General features: G+C 45.0%; 1 protein-coding gene across 24 annotated transcripts in view; it reads left to right on the forward strand.

Annotated features, from left to right (window-relative positions):
- The window catches only part of FOXN3 (forkhead box N3), a 463,072-nt gene that overhangs the window by 249,901 nt on the left and 190,654 nt on the right, over positions 1 to 22,517 (forward strand). For all 24 annotated transcript variants that reach the window (XM_063644035.1, XM_063644036.1, XM_055288474.2 and 21 more), the window contains one exon: positions 19,307 to 19,443. In XM_063644035.1, coding sequence (XP_063500105.1) covers positions 19,307 to 19,443 — 137 coding nt within the window. The remainder of the gene's footprint in view (positions 1 to 19,306; positions 19,444 to 22,517) is intronic.

Genomic DNA, 22,517 nt, shown 5'->3' on the forward strand with positions numbered 1-22,517 from the left:
AGGCTAAACAGGTGCTCCGCAGGGCAGGTGGAATATATCCAGCACACGTACATAATATAGACTGGAGAGAGGACCAACAGCTGTTGCAGCAGTTCCCATGTGCCTTGAATATCTAGTAGATTTGTGTGCTTAATGCCGGGCACACAAGATGAATGAGGCTTCTGGTGGCCAAGTGGGTCATGATGGGAAGTTTTCTTGGATTGTTGGTTGGTTTAATATCTAAGGATCTTTCTTTAATTAAAAAGCCTGAACAGAACCCCAGACTCTTCTCGGTTGTATTCTGATAGTCTTTATTTTCAAGCACTTGATAGTTACTTTCCCATCATTGGAAGAGGGTACAAAATCAGAAGAGATCCCTCCCAAAGATAAGAGCCCCCACCTTCCTCCCCGGGCCACTTTCGGGCAGGAAGAGGACAGAGCTGGCCTTTCTGATCAGTGAGCCTCTTCGCAGCCTCTCTGACCCTGGTGACTTTTGGGTGCTACTGTTCAGATTGATTCAGGCTTTAGTGATTAGAGTGAACCCTTAAAAAAAAAATCAAAACTTTATAAGAAAGCTGCTTACTGTTCAAGAATAAGCAAGCCGTGAGTTGTCCCTAGGACTGCCACATAGGGAAAGACAGTGGTGCTGAAATAGACGCATGGTTTTGTTGTTGTTTTGGGGAACTGCTGCACTGCTGGAAAACTCAAAGTACTTTCCTTTCTGTTGCCTTAAAAGGTTGGTAACAGTGCCTTCTGTGTACTTACAAGTTTCTGGGGTAACCACCAGAAATTATGTCCTCACTGGGGTAGATGGACCCCACAGGTCATGCAGACCCTATCTGGTGTTGAGTGTAATTTATGGCTCTGTGTGTTTTGCCAAACAAATCCAGTGTAGATAATTCCAGAAGAATGACACTGGGCTCTAGCTTTCTCTCATTCATTTTGGAACATGCCCATCAAACCAAAGTTCTTTCTCTGCTTATTCCCTTTAAACATTTCTAAAGTAGCACACACTTTGAAGAACCTGCTTCTTGCCAAGTGAATTCAGAAACCTTGGCTTCCGCTTGCTGGGGAGACTGTTAGCATGGACACAGATGTGCACGAGTTTCCCACTCTTTGGGATTCTGAGTGTTGTGGTACAGTCCTTTGTGCAGCTGTGGGAACCCTCTGAACTATCCCAACCTATTTGAAAATATTTCTAGAGGGCTGAATTTTCTCATGGGGGGCAACCCCAAAGACCCAGGTTTGAAGCCTGGCTCTGCCTCTTGCTACCTCTTGCTGGTTGTGATCTTGGGAAAGCCTGTGTGCTTTCAGAGACCACTTTTGTGCTATAAATGGCTTTAATAATCTCAGATTCCTTCACTTAGTTATTTAGGGCCACCTGAGATATTTGATCACTCTCTGAAATGTGGTGTACAAACAGATGATGTTTTTTTCTGCATATGTGGTCACATGCCAGCAGCACAAAGTTGTAATAAAGACAGTAGTAACTTTGACTTTCATTCTTAGCTGAAATGAATAATTAATGAAAACGTGTATGTGTGCACACACAGTATTAGAAAGCATTTTTGTGACACTGCTGTTCAAGGATGTACATTTTAGTGCAGTTGGATAATCCAAAATTATTCGTGATTTGACTTGGAAGTGATACAGTTTTCACTGCAGCTATGCAGTGGTGTTTATCAATTCCAGAATCAAACTGCCTGCATTTCACCTTAGACAAATTCGTAAACTTGTCTGAACTTTACTTTCTGATACGGTTTGGCTCTGTGTCCCCACCCAAATCTCATCTTGAATCGTAGCTCCCATAATTCCCACGTGTTGTGGGAGGGACCCAGGGGGAGGTAGTTGAATCATGAGGACAGGTCTTTCCTGTGTTGTTCTCATGATAGTGAACAAATCTTATGAGATCTGATGGGTTTGTAAAGGGGAGTTTCCCTAAACAAGCTCTCTCATTCTCTCTTGTTCTCTGCCATGTAAGACATGCCTTTTGCCTTCCGCCATGATTGTGAGGCCTCCCCAGCCATGTGGAATTGTGAGTCCATTAAACTTCTCCTTTTTTTTTTTTTTTTTTTTTTTTTTTTTTAAATTACCACGTCTTGGGTATGTCTTTGTCAGCAGCATGAGAATGGACTAATAATACCCTTTCTTGTCTGTAGGATCATAACATATACTATCTCTCTTCTAGGTTTGTTGGTAGAATTAAGTGAAATAAATAATGTATGTAAAATGTTTAGGCTGGTGCTTGGCATGTGGTCAGTTGTAAGTTAATATGAATAGTTACTACTGCCAGTGCTGCTGTTGCTGCTACTATCACTACTACTAAAGATGTTTGTGTGTACTCTAAGTTCCAAGCTCGACTGACGCTTAGGCCAGGTGACTCAGCAGTATACTGAGTGAGTTAAAAATTTCTTATGTATAAAATCTCCACAGATAATCAAAAGCTGGCTGTTTTTGGAAATCCTAATCAATAATTGAAGCATGGTCTGAGAGTGTGGTTGGGAAGTATCCATGTGTGTTCCTGGATAATGCATCAAGCTTCTCTGCCTCTCCTCTCCCCCAGGGAGATTGGTAGAGTGGCTCTAGGAGTCCTTCCTGAGGCCCAGCTCAGGACTCATGACACGGTGGCCAGAGGGCCCTTCTGCACTGTCAGATGAAATGCACTGTGTAAAGTGTTTGTTAAGCCAGGTATCTTTTCCCCTATGCCTCCTAATCAAGTAACTCTTAACCCCTGGCGGAGTTTCTCTCCCATAGCCCTCTCGTTGGCTATCATGTCAGTTACTAATCAACTGGATGAGATTTGGGTTGACTCTCAGGAGTGCAGTGAGCCCCAGGTTGCAGTGAGTTCTCAGCTGAACTGAGAAGGCTTTAGAAACAGGTATGCTATCCCAGCTGCCCCTGTGGCCCTGTGTAAATCTTCTAGGTCACTGTAGTAGCTGAGGTGAATCCCTTAGTGACTGGGGTTCAGGTTTTCCTTTTATTTGTTTTTGAGACAGGGTCTCACTCTGTCACCCAGGCCGGAGTGCAGTGGCACGATCATGGCTCACTGCAGCCTTGACCTCCCTGGGTTCAGGTGATCCTCCCATCTCAGCCTCTTGAGTAGCTGGGACTACAGGCGTGCACCACCAGGCCTGGCTAATTGTTTTGCATTTTTCTAGAGATGGGGTTTCACTATGTTGCCCAGGCTGGTCTTGAACTCCTGGGCTCAAGTGATCTTTCCTCCTTGGCCACCCAAAGTGCTGGGATTACAGGTGTGAGCCACTGTGCCTGGCCAGGGATTCAGTGTTCCTTTTTTTTTTTTTTTAGACAGAGTTTCACTCTTTTTGTTCAGGCTGGAGTGCAATGGGGTGATCTTGGCTCACTGCAGCCTGTGCCCTCTGGGTTCAAGCGATTCTCCTGCCTCAGCCTCCCAAGTAGCTGGGATTACAGGCATGTGCCACCACGCCTGGCTAATTTTGTATTTTTTTAGTAGAGACGGGGTTTCACCATGTTGGTCAGGCTGATCTCAAAATCCTGACCTCAAATGATTCACCCGCCTCGGCCTCCCAAAGTGTTGGGTTTACAGGTGTGAGCCACTGTGCCCGGCCTGGGATTCAGTTTTGATAGCAGAACTTAGCAGTTTCTGAGGTAGATACACACCTGCCGAGGTCAGCAGCTCCTACCTTTTGATCTCACAGGAACACAATTTGTGAGGAGCATGGGATGCTGGGATTGAGGAAGATATGATGCTGGGGTTGAGTCATTTACCTTTTAAATTCTCTACCACAGGCCTCTGGGAGACGAGGGGAGGTTTCTGGGGCAGGAGGCCAGCTTGCTGAGCCCTGGCTTTCTGGACAGCCACTGGGACAGGTAGCTCAGGCATCAGTGCCTTTTCCACATGGTTGCTACCACTGTTCCCGGGGCCAGGTCAGTTGGTCTTTCTGGGTAGATTCTGTTTCTTTAATTTTTTCCTCTATCCCCCTACCCGTGAATTACAGTGTTAATTTATCCCCTGCCTCTAACCCCCGTTCTGTCTCCCTGACCCTGTGTTCCTGCTGGAGCACTGGTCTGGCAGCCTCTTACCTGCAGTTTTCCCTGGCACTCCTGTCCTCTCCCTGGCAACCTCGGGCACATCCTCTGGTTCCAGGGTGCATTGTCCATATCTTACCCAGCGCTGACAAGAACGCTGAAGGAATCGATAACACTGACAATGTTATCTGGTCCCTGCAGCTTCTCACATGTGGGTCGGAGATGGTTTCGGATTTATCTTTGGAGCCCGGTGCCGCCACATCAGGGTGCGGTCTGTGTTAGATACTCTTTGTTGAAAGGGATCTCCTTCATGGTTGGAGGGAGTACTTGTGCTAGAATTGAGAGGCACTGTAGAGGCAGTGTCTCCTTAAAAGTAGATGTGTCAGTTGGCCGGATGCTATGGCTAAAAGCCGGGCTCACAACCCAGGAACTCCCAGGAAGGGTCCCTGTTGAAAATTAGGGAAGGTGGGTGACTGGTGATCTCGTGGCCAATGGCCACTCCACAAGAACAAACACCAAACAACCCAGTGTCTGTGTTTCACTGAGAGAGAAGGGCTCATGATTATTTATTAAATAATCATAACTGTGAAGTTCTCTGGCTTATCACACACACCCTGTCGCTGTTACCTGGCCAGGTACTTTCAACAACTTCCAGTTATGGAAATATGGTGATCATATTATGTGCCAATTTGATAAGATCACATTGGAACATTTGAAAATAGATGAGTAACTACGGACAACCAGAAGATAAAGTGGCAGTAGGTGGGCCAGTTGTAATCCAACCAAGGGCATCCATGTGTCAGCCCACGTTACCTTTATTGCCATCCATAAAACCTGAGTTGTTTGCTACTGTGTGCAGCATGGGAATGACCTTAAAGAAAGTGGAGGTACTGGAAGGAGTGCGCGCCCAGTTGCAGCCTGAAGTTAGAGCTGGCTGTCAGCTTCCCCCTCCACTTCATTCAGTATACTTAGAAATTCTTTTACTAGGCCTTGAGTTTTAAAAATGAATATTTATGTATTTAAACACATTATTTATGTAAATGCAATGAGTGGTGAATTTTATTTCTCCTCATCCCTACTAGCACTGTTAGCTTGCCTTTCAAACTTTTTTTAAAAAAGGCATGAAGAGGGCAATTTAATGTACATCTTTTACTTTACCATTTATCCTCTTTGTAATTTGCTTATGCAATTTCGACTTCAAGATTGTGGGTGTGATACAAACAACTGTTAGGAGAAAAGAGGAGCATGCCCACGTTCCAGACAAGTTTACCATATCATTGTACATTCCTGTTTCCTATCAGGAGACAAAACTTTTCAAATGTGCATGTTTTTTTCCATAATAAAGTTTTGTTTTTTTTTTTTCTTTTTTTGAGACAAAGTCTTGCTCTGTGGCCCAGGCTGGAGTGCAGTGGCGCAATCTCGGTTCACTGCAAGCTCCGCCTCCTGGGTTCACACCATTCTCCTGCCTCAGCCTCCCGAGTAGCTGGGACTACAGGCACCTGCCACCACACCAGGCTAATTTTTTTGTATTTTTCAGTAGAGACGGGGTTTCATCATGTTAGCCAGGATGGTCTTGATCTCCTGACCTCGTGATCCACCCGCCTTGGCCTCCCAAAGTGCTGGGATTACAGTCGTGAGCCACTGGGCTCGGCCTATAATAAAGTTATTACAGAATAACTTTATGTTGGTTATTCTAGTTACTTTATGTTTTTCTGTAATAATTATTTAACTTTCATGTTAAATTTTAAAATCTATCCATGTGTACTTTGTGTGTACATGAGAGTTTATGGCTTCATGCCACATAATATATTGAGTTCATTTATGGTTTGACTCTTTGAAGTGGCATAGCATGGCAGCTATTAGAAGTATATAAAACGATCCGCTTTTTAGCTTCCTGTGTGTTTTGCATGCGTTTGAAGTTTTTTTAAACGCTTCTGTGCCTCTACCTTTTTTTAGTCAGCCTATGTCATGCCGTGAGGTTTCAGATGGAGAAGAAGAGTTAAACCCTTATTTGCTAAAGGCCCTCCCAAGACAGAGTGGTAAAACTAATTTGGGAGGATCCTAAGATTTAGTTGGATAAAACCGATTTAGCTAGACAGTGATTTTAAAGATGCCACCTCTTTGGCCTTCTGACTTGGAGTATGAGGGGTGTGTTTCTGTTTCCTTTTCTTTATTAGAACTTAGCAGTGTAGAGTTTGACAGTATTTCAAAGTCAATACATTTTGGATGTTTTCATGATCATTTTATGATTGATCGTTGTTAGCGTGCTAGCTCTTGACTGCTTTTGGCACTTGGGAAACAATAGTGTAGAGAGTACAAAAAAATAACTATTTTCAACCCAAACAAATACTGAGTAGATCTGTCAGCCTCGGGAGGTGACACGCTGCAGATGTGTGCTTCCTGTAGCCTCCCCGCTGTGAAAATGACATTGACGTGTGGTGGTGAGAAGGAGGAAGAAGCAGGGCTCTCTCAAAATAGTGAGTAACGGAACAGAGATTCCTGCAAAACGGAAGCTCAGGGAAATTCTGCTTTTCTTTTGTAATTCCCACCCCCACACAACTCTGTCACAGCAGGTTTTTCCTAGAGATTAATTTGGTTTTAGGCAAATCATGGGATTATTTTGGTTTTATTTAGGTGTTGATGCAAGCAGACTTTTCCTGCGTCCATTCAAACACGCATAAGCACACACACATACTGTCCAACTTCTCTACTACAGAAGAAGCATTTACTAGAGTCCTCACCATTCTGCCATGGACCTAAAATAATTCCTTCTCCACCTGTTCCACATGCGTTCCCTTGAGGATGGAGGGGCATTCTGAGGTATATGAGGTGGATTTCTGAAAGACCTATGGGGCATTAAAATCATCACAGAGCTCAGGTGTCTGAATGTCATATAAGTGACACATTTAATAGTGATTTCCTTCTTTATAGCTTTTAGAACACGTCTGTAAAATAATAGCAAGACAGATGCAAGAGTGGAAGCCTTTTCATATCTGATATTTAGAGGACATGTTGGTGAGTTTGAAATATTCTGTGGCTAGGATTATCAGGGACTCTGTATCCACCTCCTGATGCCAAGAACCTGGCGCTGTCTGCAGGGTGCCGGAGCCTCTCTTCCCTGCCTGTTGGTGCCGATCCCAGGAACTAGGGCTACACTGAGGCTCGTGGGGCCAGGATCTTGAGAAAGAAGTGGTAACTTCTCCTTTCCATCTTTCCTTCTGAAAAAACAAAAATAAAAACAAAACAAACAAACAAAAAGAAACTATTAGAGAGCAAGGTTGGACATAAAACTGCAACTTTCTCTAACAGTTATTACGGCAATCTTTTTTTTCTTTTTTAATCTAAACTGCTGGAGTAATTGTCGATCTTGTTATGGGAATAGACAATAAGGTATCTAGAAAAAGATTCTTTGTAATCAGTTTTCTTCTTTGTCCCTCTCTTCCCTCTTTTATGTACTTGGCTGTTTTTCTTTTTAAATTTTTGAAGTGTAAACATTTCCCCAATGTTGTTAGACTGTAAATGATAGAATTTTAGAAAATGAAGGGCCTTCAGGAATCAGTCACTTGCTATGGAAGAATATATATATATATATATATATATTACAGACAGGGTCCTGCTCAGTTACCCAGGCTGGAGTACAGTGGCTCCATCATAGCTCACTGCAGCCTTGACCTCCTAGGCTCAAGCAGTCATCCCATCTCAGCCTCCCAAAAGTCCTGTGACCAGGCATGAGCCACTGCACCTGGCCTTCCTTACATATTTTGAAGCAGAGGCCATAAGTTCATGGTGAATAACTTGGATCTGTTCTATTTGTTTTTCTGCTAGTACCACCTAACTTCTACTGTGACGTCCCTTGACAGAGGGGAGAATTAAGTGGATTAACTGCCTTTCCCATGCTGAGTATGGTGTTAGGTATATTGTATACATCATCATCTCATTCAAGCCCCAAATGACTTTTGGAGAAGATGGTATTTTTGCCAATATATAGATGAAGAGATTGTAAATCTGAGAGGACAAGCGGTTTGTCCCCAGTAACACAGCAAGTTAGCAGTGTAGACAAGAACCATACCACTTGATCCCCTTGTTGGGAGTTAGATGTAGGGATTCTTTCCAGAATGTTCTCTGGGAGAGTCCTGGCATTGCCTGTGGCCCCTCATGGGCACATAGTCATGGGTTAGTTTGTAGTATTTGTCTCTCATGATCTTGAAAGAGACACATGACCCTGGGAACTTGGACCCCATGCAGGCGTTTGGTGGGAAGGCCAGAGGAGGTGTGGTGACGAGAACCCAGCCTCTAAAGGCTGGGGGTGTGGGGGTGTTACTGTGGGGATAGCTCAAGTGGGAGCTGGAGGGGCTTCCTGAGCAGGTGCATGAGCCCTCAGGGGCATGGGGCCCCAGGAGGAGCTGGTGCACGAGTGTGTGCGCATGTGCAGTTTTTAACCCCTTCCTCCCCCAGGGCTCATCTCTTTTGTCCTCTGTTGTCCGGCAGCCCATTGGCCAGCTTGTGTAATCCTTTGTAATCACTTCTTGTTTGTGTTCCTCTAGAGGTTCCCCACCTTAAGGAAACGGACCCTGCCTTTGTATCAAAGGGCCCTGCCCAACTCCTGTGCTGTTAGCGCTTTACAAGCGGTATTCAGGGACCTGCTTCAAAATCAGGACCAAGGATCCACCTTTCTTTAGGCCCACGGAAGTTTGAATGGGTTTGTGACCCACTGAAGTCTGCATTCTGGCCCGGTGGTGGTGGTGGTGCTGGTGGTGGAGGAGGAGGAGGAGGAGGGGGAGGAGGTGATGGTGGTGCTGGAGGTGGTGGTGGTGGAGGAGGGGGAGGAGGAGGAGGAGGAGGAGGAGGAGGAGGTGGTGGTGCTGGAGGTGGTGGTGGTGGTAGTGGTGTTGGTGGGGGCTGAGGATGAGTTTTGTGGAAACATGGGGGAACCTGCAGCTGTGAGGGTATCAGCTCTTGCCCCAGCCTTCCTTCCTTCCCTCCTTCCCTCCTTGTATCCCTCTCTGCCTTTCTTCCTCTGTCTCTCTCTCCTCACCTCCTTCCTTCACTCCTTCTGTCTCCCTTTTTTTCCTTCTCTCTCTCACCCTTTCTCCCTCTCTCCCTCCCTCTTTCCTTGCCCTCTTTCTCCTTCCCTCCCTCTCCCTCTCATCCTTTCCCTCCTCCCTTCCTCCCTCTCTTTTTACCTCTCTCCTTCTGTCTTCATCCCTCCCTCCCTCCCTTTCTCTTTCTCCCTCCCTCCCTCCCTTTCTCTTTTCTCCCTCCCTCCCTTTCTCTTTCTCCCTCCCTCCCTCCCTTTCTCTTTCTCCCTCTTTCTTTCCCTCTCTCTCCATCCCTCTCTCTTCCTTTCTCGTCCCTCCCTCTTTCCCTCTCTCCTTCCTCCTTTAGGGGCAGCTGGACCCCGAGGAGTTGAGCCAGAGCCAGGTCCAGAGTAGAGGAGGAGCCAGTTTTGGCGGGAGGGGAAGGCACTTTGTGCAGTGGGGGCAGAAACGCAAGGCCAGTGTGCAGGGGCCCCAGGGAATTAACTGGGCACTCATAGTGAAATAAACCTAGGCCGTTTCCAGGAGAAGCCTTCAAGCCTGCCAGATCCTGGGAGACCGTGGGATATGCTGGACAGAATGACAGCTTGATGAGGAGTGCCACCTCTAGGCCACCTCTCTATAAAGTTACAAGTGTCTTTTGGTGATGAGGAAGTGGACCATATCTGCTCCAGTTCCCACCATGAGCTCAAGGATCCCTGAGAGAACAGTGGCCTCAGAGGCCCAGCTGTCCCAGCCGGGGAGACCCTTCTCTTATCCACCTCTGCCCACTCCAGCTTTATTCTCTAAGTCAGGCTGTTGCCCTGTCCTGCCCCTGTGCAGTATGGGGGGGCAGGGCCTCTCCTCCTCGAGGAAGGAGGTGGCAGGTGGTAAGCCCTTTGGGCCAGTGACCTCTCTAGGAAGCCCTGGACTGCCATACCGGCCGGAGCATCTCTCAGTGCGCACAAAGACATGACTCAAAGCAAGTGGCTTTCTCAAAGTCCCATGTCCTTCTTGGCACTACTCCAGTGGCCGGCTCTTTGCTTTGTTCTATTTTGATCCTTCCATTTCCACCTCCGTCTTAATGCATCTGAAACAAAACGCTTCTTTTGGACCAAGGAAAGTAACATCAGACTGTGGAAAACAAATAGTCATGTGCAGTTTTTTTTAGATGAAATCTGCATGATTTCACAATTTGACAAGTACCTATTCCATCAGGGCAGGCACTGAATGGTTTGGAGCTCAGTGTCAAGGAAAGCTGGCTATTTAATATTTTGTTACCATCATAATAACAAGAGCTGATTTTTTTTTTTTTTTTGAGACGGAGTCTTGCTCTGTCACCCAGGCTGGAGTGCAGTGGCGAGATCTCGGCTCACTGCAAGCTCTGCCTCCCGGGTTCAAGCGATTCTCCTGCCTCAGCCTCCCAAGTAGCTGGGATTATAGGCACCTGTCACCATGCCCAGCTAATTTTTTGTATTTTTAGTAGAGACAGGTTTCACCATGTTGACCAGGCTGGTCTCGAACTCCTCAGGTGATCCTCCCACCTCTGCCTTCCAAAGTGCTGGGATTACAGGTGTGAACCACTGCACCTGGCCCGAGAGCTGATATTTATTGAACTGTTATTATGTGCCAAGCAAGCACAATATCTCCTTTAATCCTCAACAATCTTGTGAAGCAGTTATTATTAATTCACTCCCATTTTATGGATGAAAAATTTGAAGCTCGGAGCAGATACGTATTTTGCCCATGTCCGCACAGCTGAGAAATTGAAACAAGACTCAGACCCAGGTCTGTCTGACTCCAATGTCCATGTCAGCCAAGTAAGGGCTCCCTTTTGAAAGCACAATAATGTGTTTCTCACTGACCCCACACATGGGTGGTACTGGCCTAGAAAAGAAAGCTGGCTGTGTTGAAACTGTGAAGGAGTTGGAGACATGAGGACCCGTGTATTCTAATTAATCTGTAATCACACGTTCCCAAAGCATAGAATGATAGGCCTTTGGGATGATTTCATCTCAGCACCTAATTTATAGATGAGGAAACTAAGACCCGGGGTGGGGAGTGAGCTGCACGTATGCCATGATTTCTCAAGGCAGTGATGGTAGGTGCAGCCCAGTCAGGTATGTGTTGTTATTACGGATGGGGTAACTTACTCTAGTCCGTGTCTGTAGCCCCCACTGGGGGTCTTCCTTTTCAACCTTGGAGCGCTTGACTTAGGCTATCATCAACACCCCACCCATCCCACAGGACCCAGCCCAAATCCCTTAACCCCGAAAACTCCTTCTCTGGTTTTTAAGGTTCCTAAAACTGGGAGTTGTGAATCTCAGTCGTGGGTACCAGTATCAGAGCTGTAGGGCAGTGGGCGGTGAACTATGGACAATGTTTTTGCAAAGAAAGTCTTACTGAAGCCCAGCCACGTTTATCTGTTTACATTGATGGTTGCTTTTGTGCTATGATGGCAGAGTTGGATGTTGCAACAGAGACCATGTGACCTACAGAGACTATAGAATGTACTTTGAGAAGCCGTGGGACCAGGCCATGGATTAGAGGTGGCTGGTAAAGGAAAAAGAAGTTGTTTAAGAAAAGTTTACTAACTCCTATTACAGAGGAACCAGTTGATGTTAAACCTCTAAAGCCAGACAATCTCAGGCCTACCATGACATTTATGAGCTTCTGCTAGAAAGGTTGGGGTCAATGAGGGTATAGCAGAGGGGAGAGAGGTGGCTTATGCAGTCCATTCCTCCAGATAGATACAGTTGCACATTGCATAATAGCGGGAATATGTTTTGAGAAATACATCGTTAGGCAATTGCATCATCATAAGAACATCACAAAGTATATGTACACAAACCCAGTTAGTATATATGTTTATATACATATTTTTTCATATGGAAAATCAAATGATCCCACACCATTACTGAATATCAATTACTTCTCCTACTTGATCGGCATTGCCAGTGTCAACTGCTGTCTGTCAGGTTTCTATCTCTCTCTCTCTCTCTTTCTTTTTTTTTTTTGAGATGGAGTTTCGCTCGTTTCCCAGGCTGGAGTGCAGTGGCACGATCTCGGCTCACTGCAACCTCCGCCTCCCGGGTTGAAGTGATTCTCTTGCCTCAGGCTCCTGAGTAGCTGGGATTACAGGCGCATGCCACCGTGCCCGGATAATTTTTTGTATTTTTAGTAGAGATGGGGTTTCACCATGTTGGCCAGGCTGGTCTTGAACTCCTGACCTCAGATACCCACCCGCTTCAGCCTCCTGAAGTGTTGGGATTACAGGCGTGAGCCACCGCGCCCTGCTCTATCTCCTTTTTTTAAAGAAAGAGACAGGGTCTTGCTCTGTTGCCCAGGTTGGGGTGCAGTGGCACAACCATAGCTCACTGTAACCTCAACTCCTGGGCTCAAGCAGCAGTCTGGCTAATTTTTATTTTTATTGTTTGTAGAGATGGGGTCTCACTGTATTGCCCAGGCTGGTCTCAGACTCCCGGACTTATGCTGTCCTTCTGCCTTGGCCCCCTAAAGTGCTGGGATTACAGGTGTGAGCCGCTACCTGGCCTCAGAGTACATTCGGGAGCTGTCCTCCTTTCTCCATCTCATTGCTGCCCACCCGAACCAACACCCGTGGTCACCTCGGTCCTGGACCGTCATATCAGTTCTCTGCAGGTGCTCTTGCCACTTCCAGCCCATTTATTTCTCACACAGCAGCAACTTCCTCTCTTCTAACTCATGGCTTATTCTATTTCCTTCCTAGCAGGTATCACAGTCTGTCATAATCTTGCTTATTTATTTCTTTACTTACTGTGTTTTTTCCCTTCTAGAGTCCAAGCTTCAGGAGGGCGATCTCCTTTTTGTATTGTTTTATATTCACAAATGGACCCTTCATGGTGCCTGGCATGTGGTAGGCACCATAGGAATGAATGAATGCATGAGCATATGAATGAAGGAATGAATGAAGGTGGGTAGTGTTAGAAGCACCCTCCAAAATGGTGTGTCAGAAACATCAAAAGGTATTGTTTCAAGATCACCAACACATACCCAGTTCCCCACTCCATTTCATTTTTATTTTGTTTTTGTCTTGTTTTAATATCTCATCAGCTTTACAGGGTTACAATTGTCTTAAATATTTCTGAAGTGTAAATATCATCTGCATAATAGGGTTGTTATAAAATGTAAACTTTCAGTGTTGTTTTAATTTTTTTATTATTATTATTATTATTATTATTATTATTATTTTGAGACTGAGTCTCGCTCTGCCGCCCAGGCTGGAGTGTAATGGCACGATTTCGGCTCACTGCAACCTCCGCCTCCAGGGTTCAAGCGATTCTCCCACCTCAGCCTCCCAAGTAGCTGGGATTACAGGCATCCTCCATCATGCGCGGCTAATTTTTGTATTTTTGTAGAGATGGGTTTCACCATGTTAACCAGGCTGGTCTTGAACTCCTGACCTCAGGTGATCTGTCCACCTCGGCCTCCCAAAGTGCTGGGATTACAGGCATGAGCCACCATGGTTGGCCTGTTTAATTTTAAAGTCTAAAAATCATACTTTTTTTTTTTTTTTGGTCCTTTTGTCTTTTTTTCTTTTCTTCCTTTTCATACCTGAATGTTCTGCACAAACTGAAATTGTTACAGGCTACCCCTCCCTGGCCAGGGCAGGACAGGCCTGGGCAGAGGTAGTGCCTGCTCCACTTTGACATGGGGCCTGCCTTGTCATCCCCCTTCCTTAGGCACTGCCCCAGAGCCATGTGTAAGTCCCCCACTGTTGCTAATAGGGGGCTTTCTTCCTCACAAGTGTGAGAAGGGGGAAAAAACACAACCAGACGCTGTCCTAGATCAGTGGATACCAAACTTTGTTGACCCGGCTTCCCAGTAAGAAGTGTATGTTACTTGGTGATCAGTAAACATGTATATACACAACTATACAAATACAAATTTCACTATATGTTACTGCAGATATATTGTAGTCCATTCTATTTGGTTCTAGTTTGTTACATTCTGTTCCATTAAAACAGTGCTGCTTATGATCCATTCCGTTCATTTCATGACCCATGAATGTATCTGGCCCACAGTTTGAATAACAATGTTTAAAGTATAGGCTGGGCGTAGTGGCTCATGCCTGTATTTCTAGCACTTTGGGAGGCCAAGGCAGACGGATCACCTGAGGTCAGGAGTTGGAGACCAGCCTGGCCAATATGGTGAAACCCCGTCTCTACTAAAAATACCAAAAAAAAAAAAAAGAAAATAGCCGGGCATGGTGGCGGGCACCTGTAATCCCAGCCTCTTGGGAGACTGAGGCGGGAGAATCACTTGAACCTGGGAGGCGGAGATTGCAGTCAGCTGAGATTGCGCCACTGCATTCCAGCCTGGGCACAACAGAGTGAGATTCCATTTCAAAAAAAACAAAAAAAAGATTTAATTACTTCTTCTTTTTTTTTTAAACATTTTTTGCCAACCATTTCTTCCTACAATATGGGCTGTTGTTTACTTTTCTTTTTGTGCATTGATTTTTTATTTCTAACAGGGAGTTGATTTTTATTCTCCCCAGGTGGTTTTTAATTTTAAAAGAAACTTGGGCTCATCCATAATTTTTTTTACTCATTTTTCCATGTAATTTTTCTCAGGTTTTTTTCTGGGGGTGTTAGTGTATATATACACACAAAAATGTGAGTGTGAACACACACACATACTTTTCTATAAATGAATATTCTTCCCTTATTATTTTGAATTCCTCAACACTTAATGGTGCATGGCCCTCACAGTTATTTATTTATTTATTTATTTATTTTTTGAGACGGAATCTCGCTCTGTCTCCCAGGCTGGAGTGCAATGGTGCGATCTCAGCTCACTGCAACCTCTGCCTCCCGGGTTCAAGAGATTATCCTGCTTCAGCCTCTTAAGTAGCTGGGATTACAGGCACCCGCCACAAAGCCGGGCGTGGTGGCGGATGCCTGTAATCCCAGCTACTCAGGAGGCTGAGGCAGGAGAGGCTTGAACCTGGGAGGCAGAGGTTGCAGTGAGCCAAGATTGCGCCACTGCACTCCAGCCTGGGCAACAAGAGCGAGACTCTGTCTAAAAAAAAAACAAAAAACAAAAACAAAAAAAGCACTGCATATTCTTCAGATGAGATGCAGATATTTTTCTAAGAAGGCTCCAACTCTCAAACTTACTACACAACTATAATCAAGTTATAGCCTTCTCTCTCCTATTAGGAACATTAAGTGTAATTTTTCCTGGCCAAAGAAACTTGAGCATTCTATCCTTTGCATATTTCCATTTTTAAAGTTTTCAAGTAAACCATTTTACTACTCCAAACTGTTACATGAAACCCAAGAAAATGCTTGAAAATGAGATGTGGTGCCGGCCTCTCTCGTGGTCCTTCCAAGCTCAGCCTGACACTGTGCTGTGGTTACTGGTGGCACCCACAGGGTTCCCGTGGGTGTGTCCTAAAGATGTCTTTTGTTTGTTTGTTTCCTCTTTGGAATGCCAGCATTGCGAAGTATGAGATATGTTGAAATTAGTGTCTGGATTGTAAAAAACTGTCAGCAATTTCAGACCTTTCTTATTGTAAAATGCCAAATAGATCAGGGTAGGAACCTTATGATCCAAGCCTGAGAAAATTTCTTCAGTTAATGTTGGGAGATGCCTGGTGTGGTTGCTCACGCCTATAATCCCAGCACTTTGGGAGGCTGAGACAGGCGGATCCTTGGAGGCCAGGAGTTCAAGACCAGCCTGGCCAACATGGTGAAACCCCATCTCCACTTAAAAAAAAAAGTTAGCCAGGCATGGTGACGCACGCCTGTAATACCAACTACTCGGTAGGCTGAGGCATGAGAATCACTTGAACCTGGGAGGCGAAGGTTGCAGTGAGCTGAGATCACATCACTGCACTCCATCCTGGGTGACAGAATGAGACTGTCTCAAAAAAAAAAAACCATGTTAGGAGATGGCCACAATGAACTGACCAAGTATAGAATTAAACCTCAGCTTGATGTTGACAGTGCAGAGACCTGGGCAAAAGACTCATGAGCCAGGTAGTCATGAGTCGGTGATAGTAGCTTCCTGAGCAAGGGAGAAGTCCCGCTAGTGAGTGTGGGGTGTGGGGTTCATAGAAAGCAGATGTAGGAAGTGATGGAAATAGAGGGGGAGCTGAGAATGTCGAAAAGCTCTTCCCAGTGAATTTGTTGAGCCAGGACCACCAGTGCATTCAAATAGATGATCATTTTGTCTTCACTCGCCCCATCTGTTTGCTGGAGGCCCTTCCCACTGCTGCTGTTGGAGATGAAAATCAATCAGATTTGGTTCAATGAAAGACATTGTACAGCCAGTTTCATTCTCTTTCTTGTGTCCAAAAGGAGATTTTCATGATGCTGTCTGCCATTTATTGAGTATGTCAGGCCTCTGAGCCCACGCCAAGCCATCGCATCCCCTGTGACTTGCACGTATACGCCCAGATGGCCTCAAGTAACTGAAGAATCACAAAAGAAGTGAATATGCCCTGCCCCACCTTAACTGATGACATTCCACCATAAAAGAAGTGTAAATGGCAGGTCCTCGCCTTAAGTGATGACATTACCTTGTGAAAGTCCTTTTCCTGGCTCATCCTGGCTCAAAAAGCGCCCCCACTGAGCACCTTGCGACCCCCACTCCTGCCCTCCAGAGAACAAACCTCCTTTGACTGTAATTTTCCTTTACCTACCCAAATCCTATAAAACGGCCTCACCCTTATCTCCCTTCGCTGACTCTTTTCGGACTCAGCCCACCTGCACCCAGGTGAAATAAACAGCTTTATTGCTCACACAAAGCCTGTTTGGTGGTCTCTTTACCCGGACGCGCATGAAAGAGTACCTGTAGGTAGGGCCACTACTCAAGGTGTTTTATATTATGCCATCACTGAGCCTCCCAACTATCTCTAAGTGGGTCACTGTTTTACCAGTGAGGAAGCCAAGACTTCCCATGGCACTGTGATTTGTGCAGGGCCACTCAGGAAACGTCTGTGTGGCTCCAGATCACCCGTTCTTACTATTCAGCCTGCCTCTCTGCGTCTGGATCAATTACCTTGTGAATGTCCTGCATGGTCCTGGGGGTTTATTCTGCTTAGCTTTTGTTTTTATTTTTATTTATTTGTTTTGAGATGGCGTTTCGCTGTTCTTGCCCCAGCTGGCGTGCAAATGGCGCGATCTCCGCTCGCTGCAGCCTCTGGCTCCTGGGTTCAATCTGCTTAGCTTTTAAATGGTAGCATACATTACTATGGGTATCCAAGGGTATATATGGGTAAACAAGACACTTAGGATTAGGAGAAACCACGTTCTTGGCTTATGGTTATTTCCCTGAGAGGGCCAACCGGTTGTCCTTCATTTCTTTCTCATTTTTTTTTTTAGCGTAAGATTAAATGGTCCCACCCTGAAAGCCACCATGATGAGAACAAAAGCCACTGGGTTTCCAGAATTGAGACAATATCATTGCAGAAATGTTTGGGTCACATGTCAGCCATGGGCCTCAGTGTAGCTATTGCTGGTTTGGAGCCTTGGGTGCAAGGAATCAGAAAGGCAGGTCCCACTGGCCCAGGGCTCCACCGGGAGCCTTTGATGGAATCAGGCCAGACCCCTACTGTTGACAGGATTTTGTGGTTTGTTTTATGTTTTCCAAATTTAGTAGTTACCTGTCTCCTGTCTTTCCCCCCAAACCTCTCTACTCCTTAGCTGTTGGCTTTCTTCCGCACAGCTCTTTTCCAAAGGAAAGGATGAAGGTTCCAGGGCAGATTATTGAGTGGCCTGCCTGATTTACTTGGAAAGTCTCACTGCTCCCCCTAAACTATTCTGGGTTTGAGAATGTGTGCATGAAAGGAAAAAAACACATAGGAATGTTGAATTTTCCAAAGTTGAAATCTTTCAGGTCTTTAAACATCCGGTTGGTTAAACTGAGAACATTGATGTTTAAGCATAGAGTGTCCAGCCAGACTCTGACCTGTGTCTGGGGTCAGGCCTGCACGTGGGGGTGGGTGACTAGGGTGGTCAGAGGTTCCAGCCCCTGGCTGTGGTTTTGAGCAATTCTCCTATTCTCATTGCAGCAGAAAGAGTTAATTCCAGTTGCACGGCTTGCTGATGTTGTTGATAATAAAGTATTTTAATGGGCTCTGTGAATAATGTTTGTAGGGAAACTACTTGGGTGAACTGATGATGAAACACAGATTTTTTAAAACTTTTAAAAAGGTTTTAGGAGTAACTTGTTTTTACAGCTCCTTCAGTGGGATTTTCTTGGATTGTCCCCTTCCCCCATGTTAGTTAAACAGCTTCTTGTTTGCTTTCTAAATGTCGGAGGACAACATTAATCTTACTGTTGGCTGAAAGCAGGAGGTGGGCACGGGTTTATGTAATTTAACTTCTTTTCTCTGCAAATCAGTAAATATTTACAAATGACCTTATCAAACAGTTTGGGTACATTCGGTCACTTGAAAGTGTGCAGCCAGAGGAGCGATTGCCCGTCGGCCTGCTGCCAGTTCCAGGGGGGCCTCAAAGGAAGGACTTACATTTTTAAAAATAGGCTGTCCATAGACCAAATGCTTCACAGGAAGTGGGCCTCACAGGAAGCCTCCCTCTCTCCACGGAACAGTTTTAGAAAATTTGCATTTTAAAGTTTGACTTCTAAAGATTCAACTCTTAATGGCTGGAGTCGATTGCTGGGAACTGAGGAATCCAAAAAATAAATAGTGGATTCTGAGTTGGGCTTTACCATTGCTGCCTGAGTTCTTTTGTTGCTTAGGGAAGGTAATTACAGAATTCCATTCCAACAGTAAATGTCATTCTTTTGTGAGTAAGCTGGAAAAAACAAGGGGATTACTTTTCTGTTTTTGTAAAATGGTCCCGATGTCATATGGTTTTAAAACATAACTAAATTTCTAGAGCAGAGTTGGACTTCCGGGGCTGTCTTGGCCCTCTTTTTTTTTTTCCCAAACATTAGAAATCTGACACAGTTAAACTCATTTTTAGAAGAGAATGCACATGTTCTTCAATGTTGACACTGAAAAACAATGAGATTCTCATTTTATTGGTAGTTTGGGTATGAAAATTGTAATGTTGTTGTATCACCATAACCTGGTAATAATATGTTCATTTTGCCTATCAAACATAATACAAGTAAGATTGAAGTGCATTTTATGGAGTTCTACTGTCGGTATAATATTTAAGGCTGGCAAACAGTCAACAAATGAGAAGCTTTTAAAAATAAATACATGATAATAGCTATACATCTACTTATTGCAAAGTACTTAATAATTCTGTATTAATGCCTTTGTATTTTAATTTTCTTTGCAGAGTATTGGGAAAGGGTCGTTGTGGTGCATAGACCCAGAGTATAGACAAAATCTAATTCAGGCTTTGAAAAAGACACCTTATCACCCACACCCACACGTGTTCAATACACCTCCCACCTGTCCTCAGGCATATCAAAGGTAAGCAATTCAGACTTCTTTTTTTGGTCTACTGAAATGGCATTATTTTGGCAGAGACCTGCGCGGAAATTAATTTAATAGGCTGTACGAGATTTTAAAAATAACTGCAGGTAAATGAGAAAGAAATTAAGTATTATTAGGAGGCATATCCATTGTTGTATTTCCTACAAACCTTACCGCTGCTGCAGCCTCAGAGGAATGTGCTTCCAGAAGGCTTCATGGTGGGTGAAATCATGTCTTCCTGGGTAGAAACATTTACAAAGAAAAGTTGACAGCTTTCACATCACGGTGTGGGTCACGTTTTGTTGGGATAAAAGTGCAGGAACGAGTCAAGCAGGCAACTCCATCGTCCCCTCATCTGGCCGGTCTCTGCAGATGTTCAGTGGAGGCTCACTCAGTTGTCCCCACTGTTGTCCTTTGCAGTCTCCATGTAGACGGTGCTCCCAGGTGACCATTTTGTTGTGGTTACTTGGTCTTTGCTTCTTCAAGGAGAACAGCAGAAACAATAGAGACATTTTATCCTCCTCACATGCCCATTTGTTTGAGACAGTAAGGTCATGGGTACCATTTTTACAAATATATCATTGGAAGGGTGGGTAAGTAGCCTGTCACTTTTTTAAAAAAGTATCTTAATGTTGGATGCCAAAGGAGAGCCAAATAATCAGAACCAAATTTTTAAGATCGATTTTTATCAATACATAGTGCTTGAGTTTGAAACGCATTCCTCAGCTCTACAAAAAATATTTTTAAATGTATAGAAATGTTTCTATCATAACCACCTAGTTAAGAGGAATTATCCTTGGACTGCAAGTTGAGGTTAATTAGGGATGGCATGATGTCATAGACTTCAGGAATTTTACAGTCCACTTCTTTGCAGATTCTTTTCCTAGTCTGCTGTTTGTTCTGCAGGAGGGAGCACAAAGTGATCTTCTGAAATAGCGTTAATGAAGTTCTTCTGCATCTCAGTTGAGAAGCATTCCATCACAGGCCCTAGACAATCAGTCTTCAGCAAGAGACAGGGAGGAACAGCTGGGCTCTCTGAGAAGACTGCTGTATGTCTGCCTTTGCTAGGCGATTAGCGTGATGGTACCCATAGCAACTGGAGCGTCTCCATAGTAACGCATAGCCGAGACAGGTGCAGTTGCATCACAAGGCTGTTTGTTGCCTGGCAAAAGGACAGGCCATTAGTACTTAGATATACGCTGTTGCCTTAGAAACAAATAACCTTACATAGCAACTACAGTTGATTTGAAAGGTTTGGTGTGTGGGGGGGAAGGTTGTAGCAGCTTTTGTCTGTGTTCATAAAAATCAGTGGAAGCATACTTTATTCAAAATGACAACTTGAGGTCATATAGCTGTAGGAGAGAAAGTGGGATTTTCCAAAGCAGCCCAGCCAACATCGTAGACATGTCCAGAAGGACAGAGCCATATGCTTGGTTTTCTCCTTGTGGCCATAGCCACTCCCCAAATGGAAGAGAACCAGGATTGGAGTGGAGAATTGCCGATGTACAAGGTTGGTGAAGGAGGACATGACACTAATTATTGAAATATTTCCCAGATTCTCATGTTTCTTTGTCGTTCTACTTCCCCCGATCCTCAAGCTGCATGGAATACCTTTCCCTGGCTTCTCCACTCTGCACCTTTCATCTCCCTTTGCTTCTAGGAAGTTAAGGACAGAAGTGTTACTCACTGGGTCATGTTGTTGGTTCCTTTAGACCAGTGTTTTGTTGCCAAATGTGACCCTGAGGGAAACACAGTAATTATTTAATAATTTGAAAGATTATAGAGGAGGTCTGGGGGTTGGAACAGGAATGCATATTCAGGCGAGAGGCATTCTGAGCTGGCCTTAGCTTCATGACTTCATTTGATTTTTAATATAGACATAAAAGTGCAGACGAACCAGAGCTTTTGTAATGAAAATCGTTTCCGAAGGAATATTTCAGACCCCGCTCCGTCACCTCCAGCCTTTCTCCCCAGTTGACTGAGGGGGGAAAAAAAAACCAGTTTCTGCCTCTGCCCATGCGGTGCTTAGATTTCACCTCCACAGAGGTCACTGGCTGTGGAGGGAGATGACAGATGAGATTCTAGTCTGCCTCTTCCATGCCTTAAGTCCATGAGAACAAGTCACTTTCTCTTTCCTGGGGACTGTCATCCCTTCATCTGAAAGCTCAGAGTTTGCTTCAGGATCCTCTAGTGTGTGAAATTGCACTGAAGCCACTGAACACTGGCTGAACACAAAATATTGTACAATATTTCTGTGTCTTACAGTGATGTGGCGTTTGGTTCAATTCTAAGCCATCAGGCCACTTGTTGACATGACCTAGAAAAGATGGAAGTGAAACAGAGCGAGTCATTAAACAGGGACCCCCAAATGCCGAATGAACGTGATCTGGCTGGGTCCACTGTGATGCGGGGAATCACCCGGCAGCCCCTTGTTGGATCGCTATGAGGGGTACCTGGGAAGTGCTTGGCTTTCACGGGGCTGCTACTTAGCATACTGAAGAAGATGGTGATTATACTAGATGGGCGGTTATTGCTAGGACTTGCAGGTGTGCTTGGCAAATGTCACTCTGAACTGAGCTGCAGGTGGCTGGAAATGCGGCGGGAAAAGCGAGGCATTTGAAAGCACTGCCCAGACCTTGCTCACATCCAAATACCATGCTAAATATTGAGATGTGTAGACCTGTGCCTCTGTTTTCTTTGTTGCTTTGTTTTTTTTGAGACGGAGTCTCGCTCTCTCGCCAGGCTGGAGTACAGTGGTACGATCTTGGCTCACTGCAACCTCCGCCTCCCAGGTTCAAGGGATTCTTCTGCCTCAGCCTCCTGAGAGTAGCTGGGACTACAGGCAGGCGCCACCACACCCGGCTAATTTTTGTATTTTTAGTAGAGACGGGGTTTTACCTTGTTGGCCAGGCTGGTCTCGATCTCTTGAACTCATGATCCGCCCGCCTCGGCCTCCCAAAGTGCTGGGATTACAGGGGTGAGCCACCGTGCCCGGCCCATGCCTCTGTTTTCTAAAGTGCCCTTTTGCATGTATGTTAGGATGTTCTTCCACACCTGCTTTGTTGATACTA

Source organism: Symphalangus syndactylus, chromosome 8, assembly GCF_028878055.3.
Source record: "Symphalangus syndactylus isolate Jambi chromosome 8, NHGRI_mSymSyn1-v2.1_pri, whole genome shotgun sequence".
Lineage (NCBI taxonomy): Eukaryota > Metazoa > Chordata > Mammalia > Primates > Hylobatidae > Symphalangus > Symphalangus syndactylus.